At 45.6% G+C, this 17,024-nt stretch overlaps 1 protein-coding gene across 3 annotated transcripts in view; it reads left to right on the plus strand.

Moving 5' to 3' along the window:
• GAS2 (growth arrest specific 2) overlaps positions 1-17,024 on the plus strand; it is a 73,520-nt gene that overhangs the window by 21,155 nt on the left and 35,341 nt on the right. For all 3 annotated transcript variants that reach the window (XM_069968057.1, XM_069968059.1, XM_069968060.1), the window contains exons 2-3: positions 8,881-9,033; positions 13,940-14,102. In XM_069968057.1, the coding sequence (XP_069824158.1) occupies positions 13,958-14,102 (145 nt within the window). In that variant the 5' untranslated portion in view covers positions 8,881-9,033; positions 13,940-13,957. The remainder of the gene's footprint in view (positions 1-8,880; positions 9,034-13,939; positions 14,103-17,024) is intronic.

The raw sequence follows: 17,024 nt of genomic DNA on the forward strand, positions 1-17,024 counted from the left end.
TATCAGCTACTGTATGTCCTGCAGGAAGTTGTGTATTCTCTCCAGTCTGACACAGTGCTCTCTGCTGCCACCTCTGTCTATGTCAGGAACTGTCCAGAGCAGCAACAAATCCCCATAGAAAACTTCTCCTGCTTTGGACTGTCCCTGAGCAGCAGAGAGCACTGTATCAGACTGGAAAGAATACACCACTTCCTGCCGGACATACAGCAGCTGATAAGTGTTTTTTTCATAGATGCAATTTAATTTAATTGGTTTGGAACCAATTTTTTCCTCCGAAATTCCCCTTTAAAACTAAAGGTTAAAGTCAAGGAGAGTAAGGTTAGGGAGCGGTGCCTTGACTCTATCTCTACTATGCCTAATCCAGGGTTAAGGCTAGAGTTACGCCTTAATAGTTCGGATACAGTTGGATACAGGAGTCCTGGGAGACCTCAGAGTATCATAGATGAGTTCTTAGGGCAAATAGGGGCATTTACAAATGCAAATTGAACCGGGCAGGGGGTATGAGGGTTATAGGGCCTGGTACAGATTGTGCCCACCTTCTCTCACAGACTAATACATTACCTGGTGCCATCAGCTTTGTACATATCAATCCCTATAGTCTTTGAGGCTAAGCCGCTGCCAGTCATCCCTGTCACCGCTGATCATGAGTGAAAGCAAAACAATCATTTGTAAGAATCAGACATGGCCGAACTAATTCCTCCCATCCGGCTCAGATCAGGAGCAGATCTCCTGTACACTACAGCACGGGGTCCTAACCTCCGGGATATATACAATTATACAGAAAACATCATCCCGTCACTCATTCCCATGGCTTCCCTCACTGCTTACTGCTAATGGGAGGTTAATGTGCTCACTGGGGCATTAAGTGCAAGTCAGCAACTTATTGTATTTACTGACGACTCCCGACCAATCATCATACAGCGATACACCCAGTCTCATCAATATGAACATCAGCCTTATGGACTGACTATATTATAGGAGGAACCCAACCAAAAAGAGAGTTATATAGTGAATACAGCGGGGAAAATAAGTATCTGATCCGCTGCCGATCACCTACAAAGAATGGAGAGGGGGGTCATATACCTGTGCATATACCAGGTGTATATATTCACCTGTGAGAGACAGAATCTATAGAACAGAATCTATAGATAATCTTATTGTAGGATTTGTAAATAATTTAAATTTTCTTCCATGAATTAAGGATTTGATCACCGACCGACCAGCAGGAATTCTGTCTCTCACAGAAGCTCCTCCTACTCTGCCCTCATTACCTGGATTACCTGCCCCTGGTGCATCTCATTACCTGTATAATAATCACCAGTCCAATCACACTTCAACCTCTCCACCATGGTCGGGACCAAAGAGCTGTCTAAGGACACCAGAAATAAAATTGGAGACCTGCACAAGGCTGGGATGGGCTACCGGACAATAAGCAAGATGCTTAATTTTTAAATATTTTATTGCATTTTAAAATATTTTTGCATTTTATTTCATGAAGTATTTGAAAGAAGAGAAAAACAGAAGTTAAAATTTGGCCCAGAAACCTTTGTTTGCAATTATAGAGGTCAGGAATTTCCAGTAGTTCTTGACCAGTAAGTCTTATCCAGATCATACAGGTTTGGGGCAACATTAAGTCTTAGCTCCCTCCAAACATTTTCTATTTGGTGCAGGTGGAGAGACTGCTCCAGGACCTTGAAATGTTTTTTACCAAGCTACTCATTAGTTGTCCTGGCTGTGAGTTTCCTCCTTAGTTGTCCCAGCTGTGAGTTTCCTCCTTAGTTGTCCCGGCTCTGTGTTTCCTCCTTAGTTGTCCCGGCTGTGTGTTTCCTCCTTAGTTGTCCCGGCTGTGTGTTTCCTCCTTAGTTGTCCGGCTCTGTGTTTCCTCCTTAGTTGTCCCGGCTGTGTGTTTCCTCCTTAGTTTTCCCGGCTGTGTGTTTCCTCGTTAGTTGTCCCGGCTGTGTGTTTCCTCCTTAGTTGTCCCGGCTGTGTGTTTCCTCCTTAGTTGTCCCGGCTGTGTGTCTCCTCCTTAGTTGTCCCGGCTGTGTGTCTCCTCCTTAGTTGTCCCGGCTGTGGGTCTCCTCCTTAGTTGTCCCGGCTGTGGGTTTCCTCCTTAGTTGTCCCGGCTGTGTGTTTCCTCCTTAGTTGTCCCGGCTGTGTGTTTCCTCCTTAGTTGTCCCGGCTGTGTGTTTCCTCCTTAGTTTTCCCGGCTGTGTGTTTCCTCATTAGTTGTCTCGGCGGTGGGTTTCCTCCTTAGTTGTCCCGGCTGTGTGTTTCCTCCTTAGTTGTCCCGGCTGTGTGCTTCCTCCTTAGTTGTCCCGGCTGTGTGTTTCCTCCTTAGTTGTCCCGGCTGTGTGTCTCCTCCTTAGTTGTCCCGGCTGTGTGTTTCCTCCTTAGTTGTCCCGGCTGTGGGTTTCCTCCTTAGTTGTCCCGGCTGTGTGTTTCCTCCTTAGTTGTCCGGCTCTGTGTTTCCTCCTTAGTTGTCCCGGCTGTGGGTTTCCTCCTTAGTTTTCCCGACTGTGTGTTTCCTCCTTAGTTGTCCCGGCTGTGTGTTTCCTCCTTAGTTTTCCCGGCTGTGTGTTTCCTCGTTAGTTGTCCCGGCTGTGTGTTTCCTCCTTAGTTGTCCCGGCTGTGTGTTTCCTCCTTAGTTGTCCCGGCTGTGTGTTTCCTCCTTAGTTGTCCCGGCTGTGTGTTTCCTCCTTAGTTGTCCCAGCTGTGTGTCTCCTCCTTAGTTGTCCCGGCTGTGGGTCTTCTCCTTAGTTGTCCCGGCTGTGTTTCCTCCTTAGTTGTCCCAGCTGTGTGTCTCCTCCTTAGTTGTCCCGGCTGTGGGTCTCCTCCTTAGTTGTCCCGGCTGTGTTTCCTCCTTAGTTGTCCCAGCTGTGGGTTTCCGGTGGAGAGACTGCTCCAGGACCTTGAATTGTTTTTTACCAAGCCACTCATTAGTTGTCCCGGCTATGAGTTTCCTCCTTAGTTGTCCCGGCTGTGTGTTTCCTCCTTAGTTGTCCTGTGTGTTTCCTCCTTAGTTGCCCCGGCTGTGTGTTTCCTCCTTAGTTGTCCCGGCTGTGTGTTTCCTCCTTAGTTGTCCCGGCTGTGTGTTTCCTCCTTAGTTGTCCTGGCTGTGTGTCTCCTCCTTAGTTGTCCTGTGTGTTTCCTCCTTAGTTGTCCCAGCTGGGGGGTTTCCTCCTTAGTTGTGCGGCTCTGGGTTTCCTCCTTAGTTGTCCCGGCTGTGGGTTTCCTCCTTAGTTGTCCCGGCTGTGGGTTTCCTCCTTAGTTGTCCCGGCTGTGGGATTCCTCCTTAGTTGTCCCGGCTGTGTGTTTCCTCCTTAGTTGTCCTGGCTGTGTGTCTCCTCCTTAGTTGTCCCGGCTGTGTGTTTCCTCCTTAGTTGTCCTGTGTGTTTCCTCCTTAGTTGTCCCAGCTGGGGGTTTTCCTCCTTAGTTGTCCGGCTCTGTGTTTCCTCCTTAGTTGTCCCGGCTGTGGGATTCCTCCTTAGTTATCCCGGCTGTGTGTTTCCTCCTTAGTTGTCCCGGCTGTGTGTTTCCTCCTTAGTTGTCCCGGCTGTGTGTTTCGTCCTTAGTTGTCCTGTGTGTTTCCTCCTGAGTTGTCCCGGCTGTGTGTTTCCTCCTTAGTTGTCCCGGCTGTGTGTTTCCTCCTTAGTTGTCCCGGCTGTGTGTCTCCTCCTTAGTTGTCCCGGCTGTGTGTTTCCTCCTTAGTTGTCCTGGCTCTGTGTTTCCTCCTTAGTTGTCCCGGCTGTGTGTTTCCTCTTTAGTTGTCCCGGCTGTGGGTCTCCTCCTTAGTTGTCCCGGCTGTGGGTCTCCTCCTTAGTTGTCCCATCTGTGGGTCTCCTCCTTAGTTGTCCCGGCTGTGTGTTTCCTCCTTAGTTGTCCCGGCTGTGGGTTTCCTCCTTAGTTGTCCCGGCTGGGGGTTTCCTCCTTAGTTGTCCCAGCTGTGGGTTTCCTCCTTAGTTGTCCCGGCTGTGGGTTTCCTCCTTAGTTGTCCCGGCTGTGTGTTCCCTCCTTAGTTGTCCCGGCTGGGGGTCTCCTTCTTAGTTGTCCCGGCTGTGTGTTTCCTCCTTAGTTGTCCCGGCTGTGTGTTTCCTCCTTAGTTGTCCCGGCTGTGTGTCTCCTCCTTAGTTGTCCCGGCTGTGTGTCTCCTCCTTAGTTGTCCCGGCTGTGTGTTTCCTCCTTAGTTGTCCCGGCTGTGTGTTTCCTCCTTAATTGTCCCGGCTGGGGGCCTCCTCCTTAGTTGTCCCGGCTGTGGGTTTCCTCCTTAGTTGTCCCGGCTGTGTGTTTCCTCCTTAGTTGTCCTGTGTGTTTCCTCCTGAGTTGTCCCGGCTGTGTGTTTCCTCCTTAGTTGTCCCGGCTGTGTGTTTCCTCCTTAGTTGTCCCGGCTGTGTGTCTCCTCCTTAGTTGTCCCGGCTGTGTGTTTCCTCCTTAGTTGTCCCGGCTGTGTGTCTCCTCCTTAGTTGTCCCGGCTGTGTGTCTCCTCCTTAGTTGTCCCGGCTGTGGGTTTCCTCCTTAGTTGTCCCAGCTGTGTGTCTCCTCCTTAGTTGTCCCGGCTGTGGGTTTCCTCCTTAGTTGTCCCGGCTGTTGGTTTCGGGTTTTCGTCATGCTGAAAGACCCGGCCACCACCCATCTTCACTGCTCTTACTGAGGGAAGGAGGTTGTTGGTCAAAATCTACCGATACATACCTCCATCCGTCCTCCTTTCAATACAGTGCAGTCATCCTGTCCCGTTTGCAGAAAAGCCCCCAAAGAATGATGCCACCCCCCATGCTTCACGGTTTGGACTGTGTCGTTGGGGTTGTTCTCATCCTTCTTCTTCCTCCAAACACGGTGAGTGGGGTTGATACTAAAAAATTGTATTATGGCCTTATCTGACCACATGACCTTCTCTAATGTCTCCTCTGACTCATCCCGATGAGGACTGGTGACGTCACACGGACCTGGACATGTGCTGGTGTGAGCAGGGGGACCTTGTGTGTCCTGCAGGATAATACTCCATGACGGTGTAGTGTGTTACTAACAGTAATCTATGAGACTGTTATCCAAGCTCTCTTCAGGTCAGTGATCACGTACCCCTATGTAGTACTGGGCTGAATCCTGATCTTTCTAAGAATCATCCTTACCCCATGAGGCAAGATCTGGCACATAGTTTGAGACTCAGGGAGCTGCTTGCCTATTGTCCTGTAGCCCATGCCAGCCTTGTGCAGGTCAACAATTATGTCATAGGTGTCCTTAGACAGCTCTTTGGTGTTTGCCATTATGGAGAAGTTGCAGTGTGATGAGTGTGTGGACAGGTGATTATTATACAGGTAACAGGTGCAGGTATTCCAGGTAATGAGGGCAGAGGAGGGGGAATGTTCCATATATAGTATTATAGTAGTTATATTCTTGTATATAGGAGCAGTATTATAGTAGTTATATTCCTGTATATAGGGGGCATTATTATAGTAGTTATATTCCTGTATATAGCAGTATTATAGTAGTTATATTCCTGTATATATGAGCAGTATTATAGCAGTTATATTCCTGTATATAGGGGGCAGTATAGTTATATTCCTGTATATAGGAGCAGTATTATAGTAGTTATATGCACAAGCAAATAGATGTGTTGGCACTATCAGTGACCCGTGATTTGTGTGGAGCTGTTTATGTTTTCAGATTAAGTGTCTTTGTGAGATGAGGAGCGTTGTAGTCTTTGTTGGCTGAGTAATCTCAGTGACATTCATGCATTGCAGTGGTGCTCAGCGTAAATGAGAAAGCAATTCATTTAATCAGCACAAGCCATTGAGGAAGTAAAGACCAGCGGCACTCACCGGGTTGAGGCACCTCTGGACCTGTCTCCCCCTGCCCTGAGCTTATCTGCAAGATGACATCGTATCAATAAATCATCACAACTGCATTAACCCGGTGAGTGCCGCTGGTCTTTACTTCCTCAATGGCTTGTGCTGATTATAGTAGTTATATGCTTGTATATAGGAGCAGTATTATTAGTAGTTATATTCCTGTATATAGGGGGCAGTATTATAGTAGTTATATTCCTGTATATAGGAGCAGTATTATAGTAGTTATATTCCTGTATATAGGGGCAGTATTATAGGAGTTATATTCCTGTATATAGGAGCAGTATTATAGTAGTTATATTCCTGTATATAGGAGCAGTATTATAGTAGTTATATTCCTGTATATAGGAGCAGTATTATAGTAGTTATATTCCTGTATATAGGAGCAGTATTATAGTAGTTATATTCTTGTATATAGGAGCAGTATTATAGTAGTTATATTCCTGTATATAGGAGCAGTATTATAGTAGTTATATTCCGGTATATAGGAGCAGTATTATAGTAGTTATATTCCTGTATATAGGGGCAGTATTATAGTAGTTATATTCCTGTATATAGGAGCAGTATTATAGTAGTTATATTCTTGTATATAGGAGCAGTATTATAGTAGTTATATCCCTGTATATAGGAGCAGTATTATAGTAGTTATATTCCTGTATATAGGAGCAGTATTATAGTAGTTATATTCCTGTATATAGGAGCAGTATTATAGTAGTTATATTCCTGTATATAGGGAGCAGTATTATAGTAGTTATATTCTTGTACATAGGAGCAGTATTATAGTAGTTATATTCCTGTATATAGGAGCAGTATTATAGTAGTTATATTCTTGTATATACTGGGCAGTATTATAGTAGTTATATTCTTGTATATACTGGGCAGTATTATAGTAGTTATATTCTTGTACCATATTAATATCAGAGGTGACCACTGAGTGACTGGGTAGCTATGGGGTACAGTATGGTGCTTCCTAATTTTCATGTTGTTGTCCCTATTTGCGGATGTGTTATAGAATTTGCAGTAAATATAGTTTTCATTGTCATAATATTTACATAAGTTATTATTAGTGTGTAATCAAAATGTTATAAATTGTGACCCCTCAGTGTTAGAGTTCAGTCCATGCACATAGTGACGCTTCTTTTACACCCTACTAGCGCTCTCTTTGCTGTATTACCTCTGGCACCCAATGTTTGGAGAAGGTCTAAAACCGAAGTGTCACTATTTATGATGTGTGGACGGCTACTGCACATAAATGACATCATATTAGGCAGCAGTGACAAGTGTTGGGTTTCCGTTTCTTTTGGAGCTTGGAGAGGAATCTTCTTGCTCTTCTTCATCGCTTTCAAGATCTCTGCCTCCTGTCTGTGAATGGTGAATGGTCCCAGCATGACCCCATTCACTGTTATTGTATTAGATTAAACCTTTGACCAAAGCCACCATGTAAAATTATGAAATAAACCAGTATGAATGTGTTATTATCAGATGTAGCAGAGCTGAGTGTGTCAGATGCATAATAAGCTAATGGGCAGCAGTGCTCATGACTAGTACAGATGCTACAGGGTTAATTAACAGGGTACTCTGCTGAAAATATATATTTTTAATTAACTAAATTACTTCTATTTAAAAAATTACAGTCTTCCATTACTTATCAGCTGCTGTATGTCCTGCAGGAAGTGGTGTATTCTCTCCAGTCTGACACAGTGCTCTCTGCTGCCACCTCTGTCCATGTCAGGAACTGTCCAGAGCAGCAGCAAATCCCCATAGAAAACCTCTCCTGCTCTGGACAGTTCCTGCCATGGACAGAGGTGGCAGCAGAGAGCACTGTGTCAGACTGGAAAGAATACACCACGTCATGCAGGACATACAGCAGCTGATAAGTACTGGAAGACTGGAGATGTTTAAATAGAAGGAATTTTCAAATCTGTTTAATTTTCTGACACCAGATAACAAATTATTTTAGCTGAAGAACCCCTATAGTAAAACATGCTGCAGAGCTGAGTTTGTAAGATATTGCAGAGCTGAGTTTGTTAGATTTTACAGAGCCGAGTTTGTTAAATGCTGCAGAGCCGAGTTAGTTATACATTATAAAGCTGAGTTTGTTAGATATTACAGAGCTGAGTTTGTTGTGTATTATACAGCTGAGTTTGTTAGATATTATAGAGCTGAGTTTGTTAGATGTTGCAGAGCTGAGTTTGTCAGACATTACAGAGCTGAGTTTGTTAGATGTTGCAGAGCTGAGTTTGCTTTATACTACAGAGCTGAGTTTGTTAGATATTACAGTGCTGAATTTGTTAGATGTTGCAGAGCTGAGTTTGCTTTATAGTACAGAGCTGAGTTTGTTACATATAACAGAGCTGAGTTTGCTTTATACTACAGAGCTGAGTTTGTTAGATATAACAGAGCTGAGTTTGCTTTATACTACAGAGCTGAGTTTGCTTTATAGTACAGAGCTGAGTTTGTTAGATATAACAGAGCTGAGTTTGCTTTATACTACAGAGCTGAGTTTGTTAGATATTACAGAGCTGAGTTTGCTTTATACTACAGAGCTGAGTTTGCCATTCGTGACAACACCTGGTGACATCTCAGAGTATTATCTCCACTATTTTAATGCACTGATATAAATAAATCTGTATATGCCAATGCTGCTCAAAATGACACATTCAGCTCTGCTACATCTGTGTTCATTGAGTATGAAACGTCCAGGCTTATTACCTGCCGGCCGATATAGAGTCTATTGGGGGCTATTATCTGTGAGGAGGGGCGAGTCACGTGGAGCCGGTGACCCAGATTTTCCCGTATTGTGCGCGGAGGATCGGGAATGGGCAGATAGTTTAGATCACTTTGCTGGCAAAACACAAGCGCCGTCCTGTGCCCGAAAAAAAGAGGGGTTGTCTCTGCCGTCACATAAGAAGCTCAGTGTTCGGAGCGGGGGACGGGGGGGACGGGGGGGCCCTGCAGTTTGTTGAAAGTGTTACATGCCATTAGGTCCAGTGTAAACCATCCCGGCTAAAATTCTTCTGCCTGACAATGACTCTCTCAGGGCGAGATGTGGTCTCACTTTAATGGGTGAAAAAGGAGAAAAAAAGGGAGCGGAGCAGAGAGCGGAGCGCAGATCCCTGCCAGGAGCGAGTGCGGTGCATGTGCTGCTGCTGCTGCTGCCGGGGGCGACCACAGGACCCTGAAGAAGGACGAGGTGAGGAGCCGCCGCCGCATGCTATGGACCCTCTCACCCCCCCAACTATATACTTACTCTCTAGCCATAATTGTATTACATTTTGTATTATATATATAGATGTAGCAGAGCTGACTTTGCACTCGCCAAACTATCAGACTATCATAGCGCTACTGATTTTAACTGTGTAGCTTTTAGAGCTGAGTTTGTCATCTGGCGCGCAAGGATTTTTTGGGTTGCGGCGTGAAATGATAAAAGTGTGCAGCATCTGTATATTATGTAGCAGAGCTGAATTTGTTAACTGTATCTGAAGTTTAACAGATGTGTGCGTGTGTGTTTGCAGAAGTAGTTGAGCTGAATTTGTCTCTTCTATATAGATCAGGTTTACCTGTAGACCTATAGAAAAGTTGTATGACAGTGAGAACCCGCTCAGCTCTGCTACCTCTACTATTATTATACTGTATTGTAGTAACTCGGCTAGTTAAGGTTCAAAGACAAATTCAGCTCGACTGAATAATAAATAAAAGGTCGTATAGCAGAGCTGAGCTTGTCTTTTGGCACAACGTAAGGGGTGACGTTTTAATGTGATATCTGTAAAGCTTTAGGGATACTTCTCATAGAGACAAATTCAGCTCTGCTACACGGATGAGGGGATTTATTAGTGATGTCTAAAGTTATACATTTTGCGCATGTTGTATTTACGCAATGCTTTGTAACTTTTAAAGGGATAGTTCACCAAAAATATATATATTTTTTTTAAATCAACTGGTGCCAGAAAGTGCTGGAGATTTTACTTCTATTAAAAAATCTCCAGTCTTCCAGTACTTATTAGCTGCTGTATGTCCTGCAGGAAGTGGTGTATTTTTTCCAGTCTGACACCTCTGTCCATGTCAGGAACTGTCCAGAGCAGCAGCAAATCCTCATAGAAAACCTCTCCTGCTCTGGACAGTTCCTGACATGGACAGAGGTGGCAGCAGAGAGCACTGTGTCAGATTGGAGAGAATATGCCACTTCCTGCAGGACATACAGCAGCTGATGAGTACTGAAAGACTGAAGATTTTTTAACAGTAAATTTCTGGCACCAGTTGTTTTGTGCACTAACCTTTTAAAAAGTCAAGAAAGTGGGAGGGTCCAAACAGGAAGGGGCGGGGCTTGCAAGTTTGGCGCAAACTATAACACCAATCTAAGTATATCAAGTCTATTGTGATCCCTATTGAAGGCTGGCTTGATAGTAAACCTCTTGTATAATATTTTGATACCAGTTCAGATGTAGCAGTAGTGAGTTTGTCACTTATGATCACATTACAGTTGTTACCGTGTTATCTGTCATTTTACATGGGACTGTAGGTGGTTCACCTGCAGTCCCATGTAAAATGACAGATAACACGGTAACAATTAGAGGTATATCCACGCACAGCAGATTACACTTGGCTGCCTGTATCCCTGACAAGCTCAGCTCTGCTACATCTACACACAAAGACGGTTTTCAATATACTAAACTGTTACACGTCTGTTCCGCGCCGTCGTAGTTTTATAACTTTATTGTACAATTATCGGGTTATAACGTTTCCCACAGATCTGGCGGGTGGAAGCTTCTAGCGTCGTCCTTATTGTCACTACGAGACTCGTGACCGACCCGACTAGGAGGGGAGAACAATATTTAAAGGAACCGATCACTAATAAACCGAAGGTTCTGCAATAAGTACATTAAAGTTACGTGAGAGGAGACTCCTGTATATAAGGGGGGGGAGGGGTATATAAAGGGGGGGGGGGAGGGGTATATAAAGGGGAGAAATTCCCCCTTACATATCGATTCCTGCAGGGGTCAGAAGAGGACAGCAGAGAGGACATCAAACTCCTCGCAGCTGCACAGCAGTATACAGGAGCTGCCCAGCAGTATACAGGAGCTGCCCAGCAGTATACAGGAGCTGCACAGCAGTATACAGGAGCTGCCCAGCAGTATACAGGAACTGCCAAACAGTATACAGGAGCTGCCCAGCAGTATACAGGAGCTGCCCAACAGTATACAGGAACTGCACAGCAGTATACAGGAGCTGCCCAGCAGTATACAGGAACTGCCAAACAGTATACAGGAGCTGCCCAGCAGTATACAGGAGCTGCCCAGCAGTATACAGGAGCTGCCCAGCAGTATACAGGAGCTGCCCAGCAGTATACAGGAGCTGCCCAGCAGTATACAGGAGCTGCCCAGCAGTATACAGGAGCTGCCCAGCAGCATACAGGAGCTGCCCAGCAGTATACAGGAGCTGCCCAGCAGTATATAGGAGCTGCCCAGCAGTATACAGGAGCTGCCCAGCAGTATACAGGAGCTGCCCAGCAGTATACAGGAGCTGCACAGCAGTATACAGGAACTGCACAGCAGTATACAGGAGCTGCCCAGCAGTATACAGGAGCTGCACAGCAGTATACAGGAGCTGCCCAGCAGTATACAGGAGCTGCACAGCAGTATACAGGAGCTGCACAGCAGTATACAGGAGCTGCACAGCAGTATACAGGAGCTGCACAGCAGTATACAGGAGCTGCACAGCAGTATACAGGAGCTGCCCAGCAGTATACAGGAGCTGCACAGCAGTATACAGGAGCTGCCCAACAGTATACAGGAACTGCACAGCAGTATACAGGAGCTGCCCAGCAGCATACAGGAGCTGCCCAACAGTATACAGGAGCTGCCCAACAGTATATAGGAGCTGCACAGCAGTATACAGGAGCTGCCCAGCAGCATACAGGAGCTGCCCAGCAGCATACAGGAGCTGCACAGCAGCATACAGGAGCTGCACAGCAGTATACAGGAGCTGCCCAGCAGTATATAGGAGCTGCCCAGCAGTATACAGGAGCTGCCCAGCAGTATACAGGAGCTGCGCTGCAGTATACAAGAGCTGCGCTGCAGTATACAGGAGCTGCACAGCAGTATACAGGAGCTGCCCAGCAGTATACAGGAGCTGCCCAGCAGTATACAGAAGCTGCCCAACAGTATACAGGAACTGCACAGCAGTATACAGGAGCTGCCCAGCAGTATACAGGAGCTGCCCAGCAGTATACAGGAGCTGCCCAGCAGTATACAGGAGCTGCCCAGCAGTATACAGGAGCTGCCCAGCAGTATATAGGAGCTGCCCAGCAGTATACAGGAGCTGCCCAACAGTATACAGGAGCTGCACTGCAGTATACAAGAGCTGCCCAGCAGTATACGGGAGCTGCCCAGCAGTATACGGGAGCTGCCCAGCAGTATACGGGAGCTGCCCAGCAGTATACGGGAGCTGCCCAACAGTATACGGGAGCTGCCCAGCAGTATACAGGAGCTGCCCAGCAGTATACAGGAGCTGCACAGCAGCATACAGGAGCTGCCCAGCAGTATACAGGAGCTGCCCAGCAGTATACAGGAGCTGCCCAGCAGTATACGGGAGCTGCCCAGCAGCATACGGGAGCTGCACAGCAGTATACAGGAGCTGGCCAACACTATACAGGAGCTGCCCAGCAGTATACAGGAGCTGCCCAGCAGTATACAGGAGCTGCCCAGCAGTATACAGGAGTTGCCCAGCAGTATACAGGAACTGCACAGCAGTATACAGGAGCTGCCCAGCAGTATACAGGAGCTGCCCAACAGTATACAGGAGCTGCCCAACAGTATATAGGAACTGCACAGCAGTATACAGGAGCTGCCCAGCAGTATACAGGAGCTGCCCTGCAGTATACAGGAGCTGCACAGCAGTATACAGGAGCTGCCCAGCAGTATACAGGAGCTGCACTGCAGTGTACGGGAGCTGCCCAGCAGCATACAGGAGCTGCCCAGCAGTATACAGGAACTGCACAGCAGCATACGGGAGCTGCACAGCAGTATACAGGAGCTGGCCAACACTATACAGGAGCTGCCCAACAGTATACAGGAGCTGCCCAGCAGTATACAGGAGCTGCCCAGCAGTATACAGGAGCTGCCCTGCAGTATACAGGAGCTGCACAGCAGCATACGGGAGCTGCACAGCAGTATACAGGAGCTGGCCAACACTATACAGGAGCTGCCCAACAGTATACAGGAGCTGCCCAGCAGTATACAGGAGCTGCCCAGCAGTATACAGGAGCTGGTCATAGTAGTCTGTAGCCTGTGAATGGAGAGAGACCCCAGAACCCTCTCAGCTCACTCTATTCACTCCCATCAAAAGTATTATACTGTTCTTAAGGTTCCTACACCCCCATAATATTCTGCATCCAAACTTATGTTCTGTATAGGGGGCGCCGTTATTATCATTATTTCACTATGTTTTCCTACCGCCACCACTAGGGGGAGCTCTTCTATATGGATTTTTAAAGGGGTAGTCTTGCTAAATTTTGTTTTCTTTCAAATAAACCTTTTTAAAGTTTTACCGATTTGTGTCTATATATCTCCAGTCTTCCAGTACTTATCAGCTGCTGTATGTCCTACATGAAGTGGTGTATTCTCTCCAGTCTGACACAGTGCTCTCTGCTGCCACATCTGTCCATGTAAGGAACTGTCCAGAACAGGAGAGGTTTTCTATGGGGATTTGCTGCTGCTTTGGACAGTTCCTGACACAGACAGAGGTGGCAGCAGACTGGAGAGAATATATAACTTCCTACAGGACATACAGCAGCTGATGAGTACTGGAAGACTGGATATTTTTAAATAGAAGTAAGCAATAAATCTGCATAACTTTCTGACACCGGTTGATTTGAAAGGAAAAAAAAAGAGTACCCTTTTAAAGCTAGCATTGAGTTCAATGGGAGTTGTATAAATCTGATATGATAGTGTTACAGCCCGGAACATGAATTAACAATCTCTAAAATCCTTTATATGTTAAGTTCTCACTATTTCTGGCTTCCTCTCACTGAATGGCAATACTCTTATATTGTACAGAGATACTGATACTGATATGAGGTTCCTTCTATTCCATTCTGACAGGCATCTTCTTCCGTAACAATGATGTGCCCAACGGTGAGCCCAGCAGCTCGGGGGCCGGGCCTCTCGGATATGCACCAATACAGCCAATGGCTGGCCATACGCCATGAGGCCAATCTGCTGCCGATGAAAGAAGACCTGGCTCTATGGCTGACAAACATGCTGGGTAAGAGACGCCGCACTCCATGATTACTACCGCCATATATATACAAGCTGTATTTAAAAAATTTATAATGATAAACAAGCAGCAGGAATTTTTCCACAGTTAAACATAAAGATACATAAACATCAGATCTTATATAATACTGCCCCTATATACAGGAATATAACTACTATAATACTGCCCCTATATACAGGAATACAACTACTATAATACTGCTCCTATATACAGGAATATAACTACTATAATACTGCTCCTATATACAGGAATATAACTACTATAATACTGCTCCTATATACAGGGATATAACTACTATAATACCGCCCCTATATACAGGGATATAACTACTATAATACCGCCCCTATATAAAGGAATATAACTACTATAATACTGCTCCCTATATACAGGAGTATAACTACTATAATACTGCTCCTATATACAGGAATATAACTACTATAATACTGCTCCCTATATACAAGAATATAACTACTATAATACTGCTCCCTATATACAAGAATATAACTACTATAATACTGCTCCCTATATACAGGAGTATAACTACTATAATACTGCTCCTATATACAGGAATATAACTACTATAATACTGCTCCCTATATACAAGAATATAACTACTATAATACTGCTCCCTATATACAAGAATATAACTACTATAATACTGCTCCCTATATACAAGAATATAACTACTATAATACTGCACATATATACACTATATTGAGTATTTCAGCATATCTGGTTGCCCACCATATAAATGTGCCGCCATATCCTGCCTGTGTCCTTGTATAGCGCCGTCTCTCTATCCTCCTAATGTATTTTCCATTCGGCACTCTCCTGCGGCTCGGCGCGGTCTCCTCATTTACACTAATATAGGTGACCTGTAGAATCTGTCAGGCCTCTGGTGTAGAATCTCGGTACAACCTTCTAGAGCCATAAAGAACGGTAAATTGAAAGCCGACACCTAATATATTTTTCATTGGTTACAGATGTTCAGTGTAAAAGTAATTTATTCTGTGAAAGCTCAGACAGGGGGAAGCCGAGCTAATGTAGAGAGCCTGTGCCAGCAAGGGTGCATCATTTCCTGTGCTGTAGGGGGCGCCAGAGAGAGCCTGGCACCATCCCTGTGTATATAATGTATGTACACAGTGACCCCACCAGCAGAATAGTGAGTGCAGCTCTGGGGTATAATACAGGATCAGTAATGTAATGTATGTACACAGTGACCCCCCACCAGCAGAATAGTGAGTGCAGCTCTGGAGTATAATACAGGATGTAACTCAGGATCAGTAATGTATGTACACAGTGACCCCCACCAGCAGAATAGTGAGTGCAGCTCTGAGGTATAATACAGGATGTAACTCAGGATCAGTAATGTAATGTATGTACACAGTGACCCCACCAGCAGAATAGTGAGTGCAGCTCTGGAGTATAATACAGGATGTAACTCAGGATCAGTAATGTAATGTATGTACACAGTGACCCCACCAGCAGAATAGTGAGTGCAGCTCTGGGGTATAATACAGGATGTAACTCAGGATCAGTAATGTTATGTATGTACACAGTGACCTCACCAGCAGAATAGTGAGTGCAGCTCTGGGGTATAATACAGGATGTAACTAAGGATCAGTAATGTAATGTATGTACACAGTGACCCCACCAGCAGAATAGTGAGTGCAGCTCTGGAGTATAATACAGGATGTAACTCAGGATCAGTAATGTAATGTATATACACAGTGACCCCACCAGCAGAATAGTGAGTGCAGCTCTGGACTATAATACTGGATGTAACTCAGGATCAGCACAGGATCAGTAATGTAATGTGTGGTGTACACCCCCGGTGTGGAGATGCAGCCGGTCACTTGCCAGATGGTCGGGAGTGACGCCAGTTCTATGTTGGGTGGCCGAGATACAGCCTGGCCCAGCAGATAATACAGCTTTGCATTGATACAATACTTTACACTTGATAAGTTACTTAAGGTGTAGTCCAGATCTGTACTGAGAGTAGAAGGAGTGGTACAGTCGTGCCGACTGGGTTGTGTGCTGAGAGGTAGAAGAGAAAATCTGAGAAGTAGAGAGGAGGATGTCGAGAGAGTCCCAACCCAAGTAGTACTGTGCTCTGCCGGAACTTCGGAGGTAGAAATAGAAGAATAGTTGAGAGTAGAGAGAATACTTGTACCTGTGTTTTGCCTCTTTGCACCACCTATTGCCCACCAGTGTTGAGTGACCCGTCCTAGAGGGTGACACAAGCCCCAGACCTTGTTACCTGGGACGAGCGGAATGCTGAGGGTTCCCTGCTTACACCCGCGCTGCGAGATGGAGTTAGAGTTCATAGGCTTCTAGCAACTTTGCTCTATCCGGATCAGTTTCTCTACTTTCTATGGATGCTGTCCTGCACTAAGTCTCTCCTTGTCCACGGCGTAGGTTAGGATGATCCCTGACTTGTCCTCTCTAGTAAAGGTTTAACACTGCATTGTGTTGAGTGGAGTTACTGGAGAAGAAACTGTAGGGAGCGTTCTGGCTTCTGTCCTACCTCTATGGAGTCTAAAGGCAAAAGACCCTACACTTCCTCTACCCATGTGACTTCCTTCCTACAGCGCATGTAAGGTGTGCTGTGAGTGGGCGAGGAGTAGGTATGTGAAAAGTAAAGAGAGAGATGATAGGTGAGAAGAAGAAAGAACTCTCATTGGCATATAGATCCATGTGACACACAAACGATAACCCTTTGAGTACTGCAGCTGTGCAATAACCAAGCATACACTCTTGCAATAACGACATCTTGTGGCTAAACTCTGGTACTACTACATCACCACTTACACTTAAAATGTACAGGCTTTTACGAAGGGTGTAACCAATAACAACACCTGTGGTGGGATACCACAAATGTACGTACACAGTGACCCCACCAGCAGAATA

Source organism: Dendropsophus ebraccatus, chromosome 4 (genome assembly GCF_027789765.1).
Source record: "Dendropsophus ebraccatus isolate aDenEbr1 chromosome 4, aDenEbr1.pat, whole genome shotgun sequence".
In the NCBI taxonomy this organism is placed as follows: Eukaryota; Metazoa; Chordata; class Amphibia; order Anura; family Hylidae; genus Dendropsophus; species Dendropsophus ebraccatus.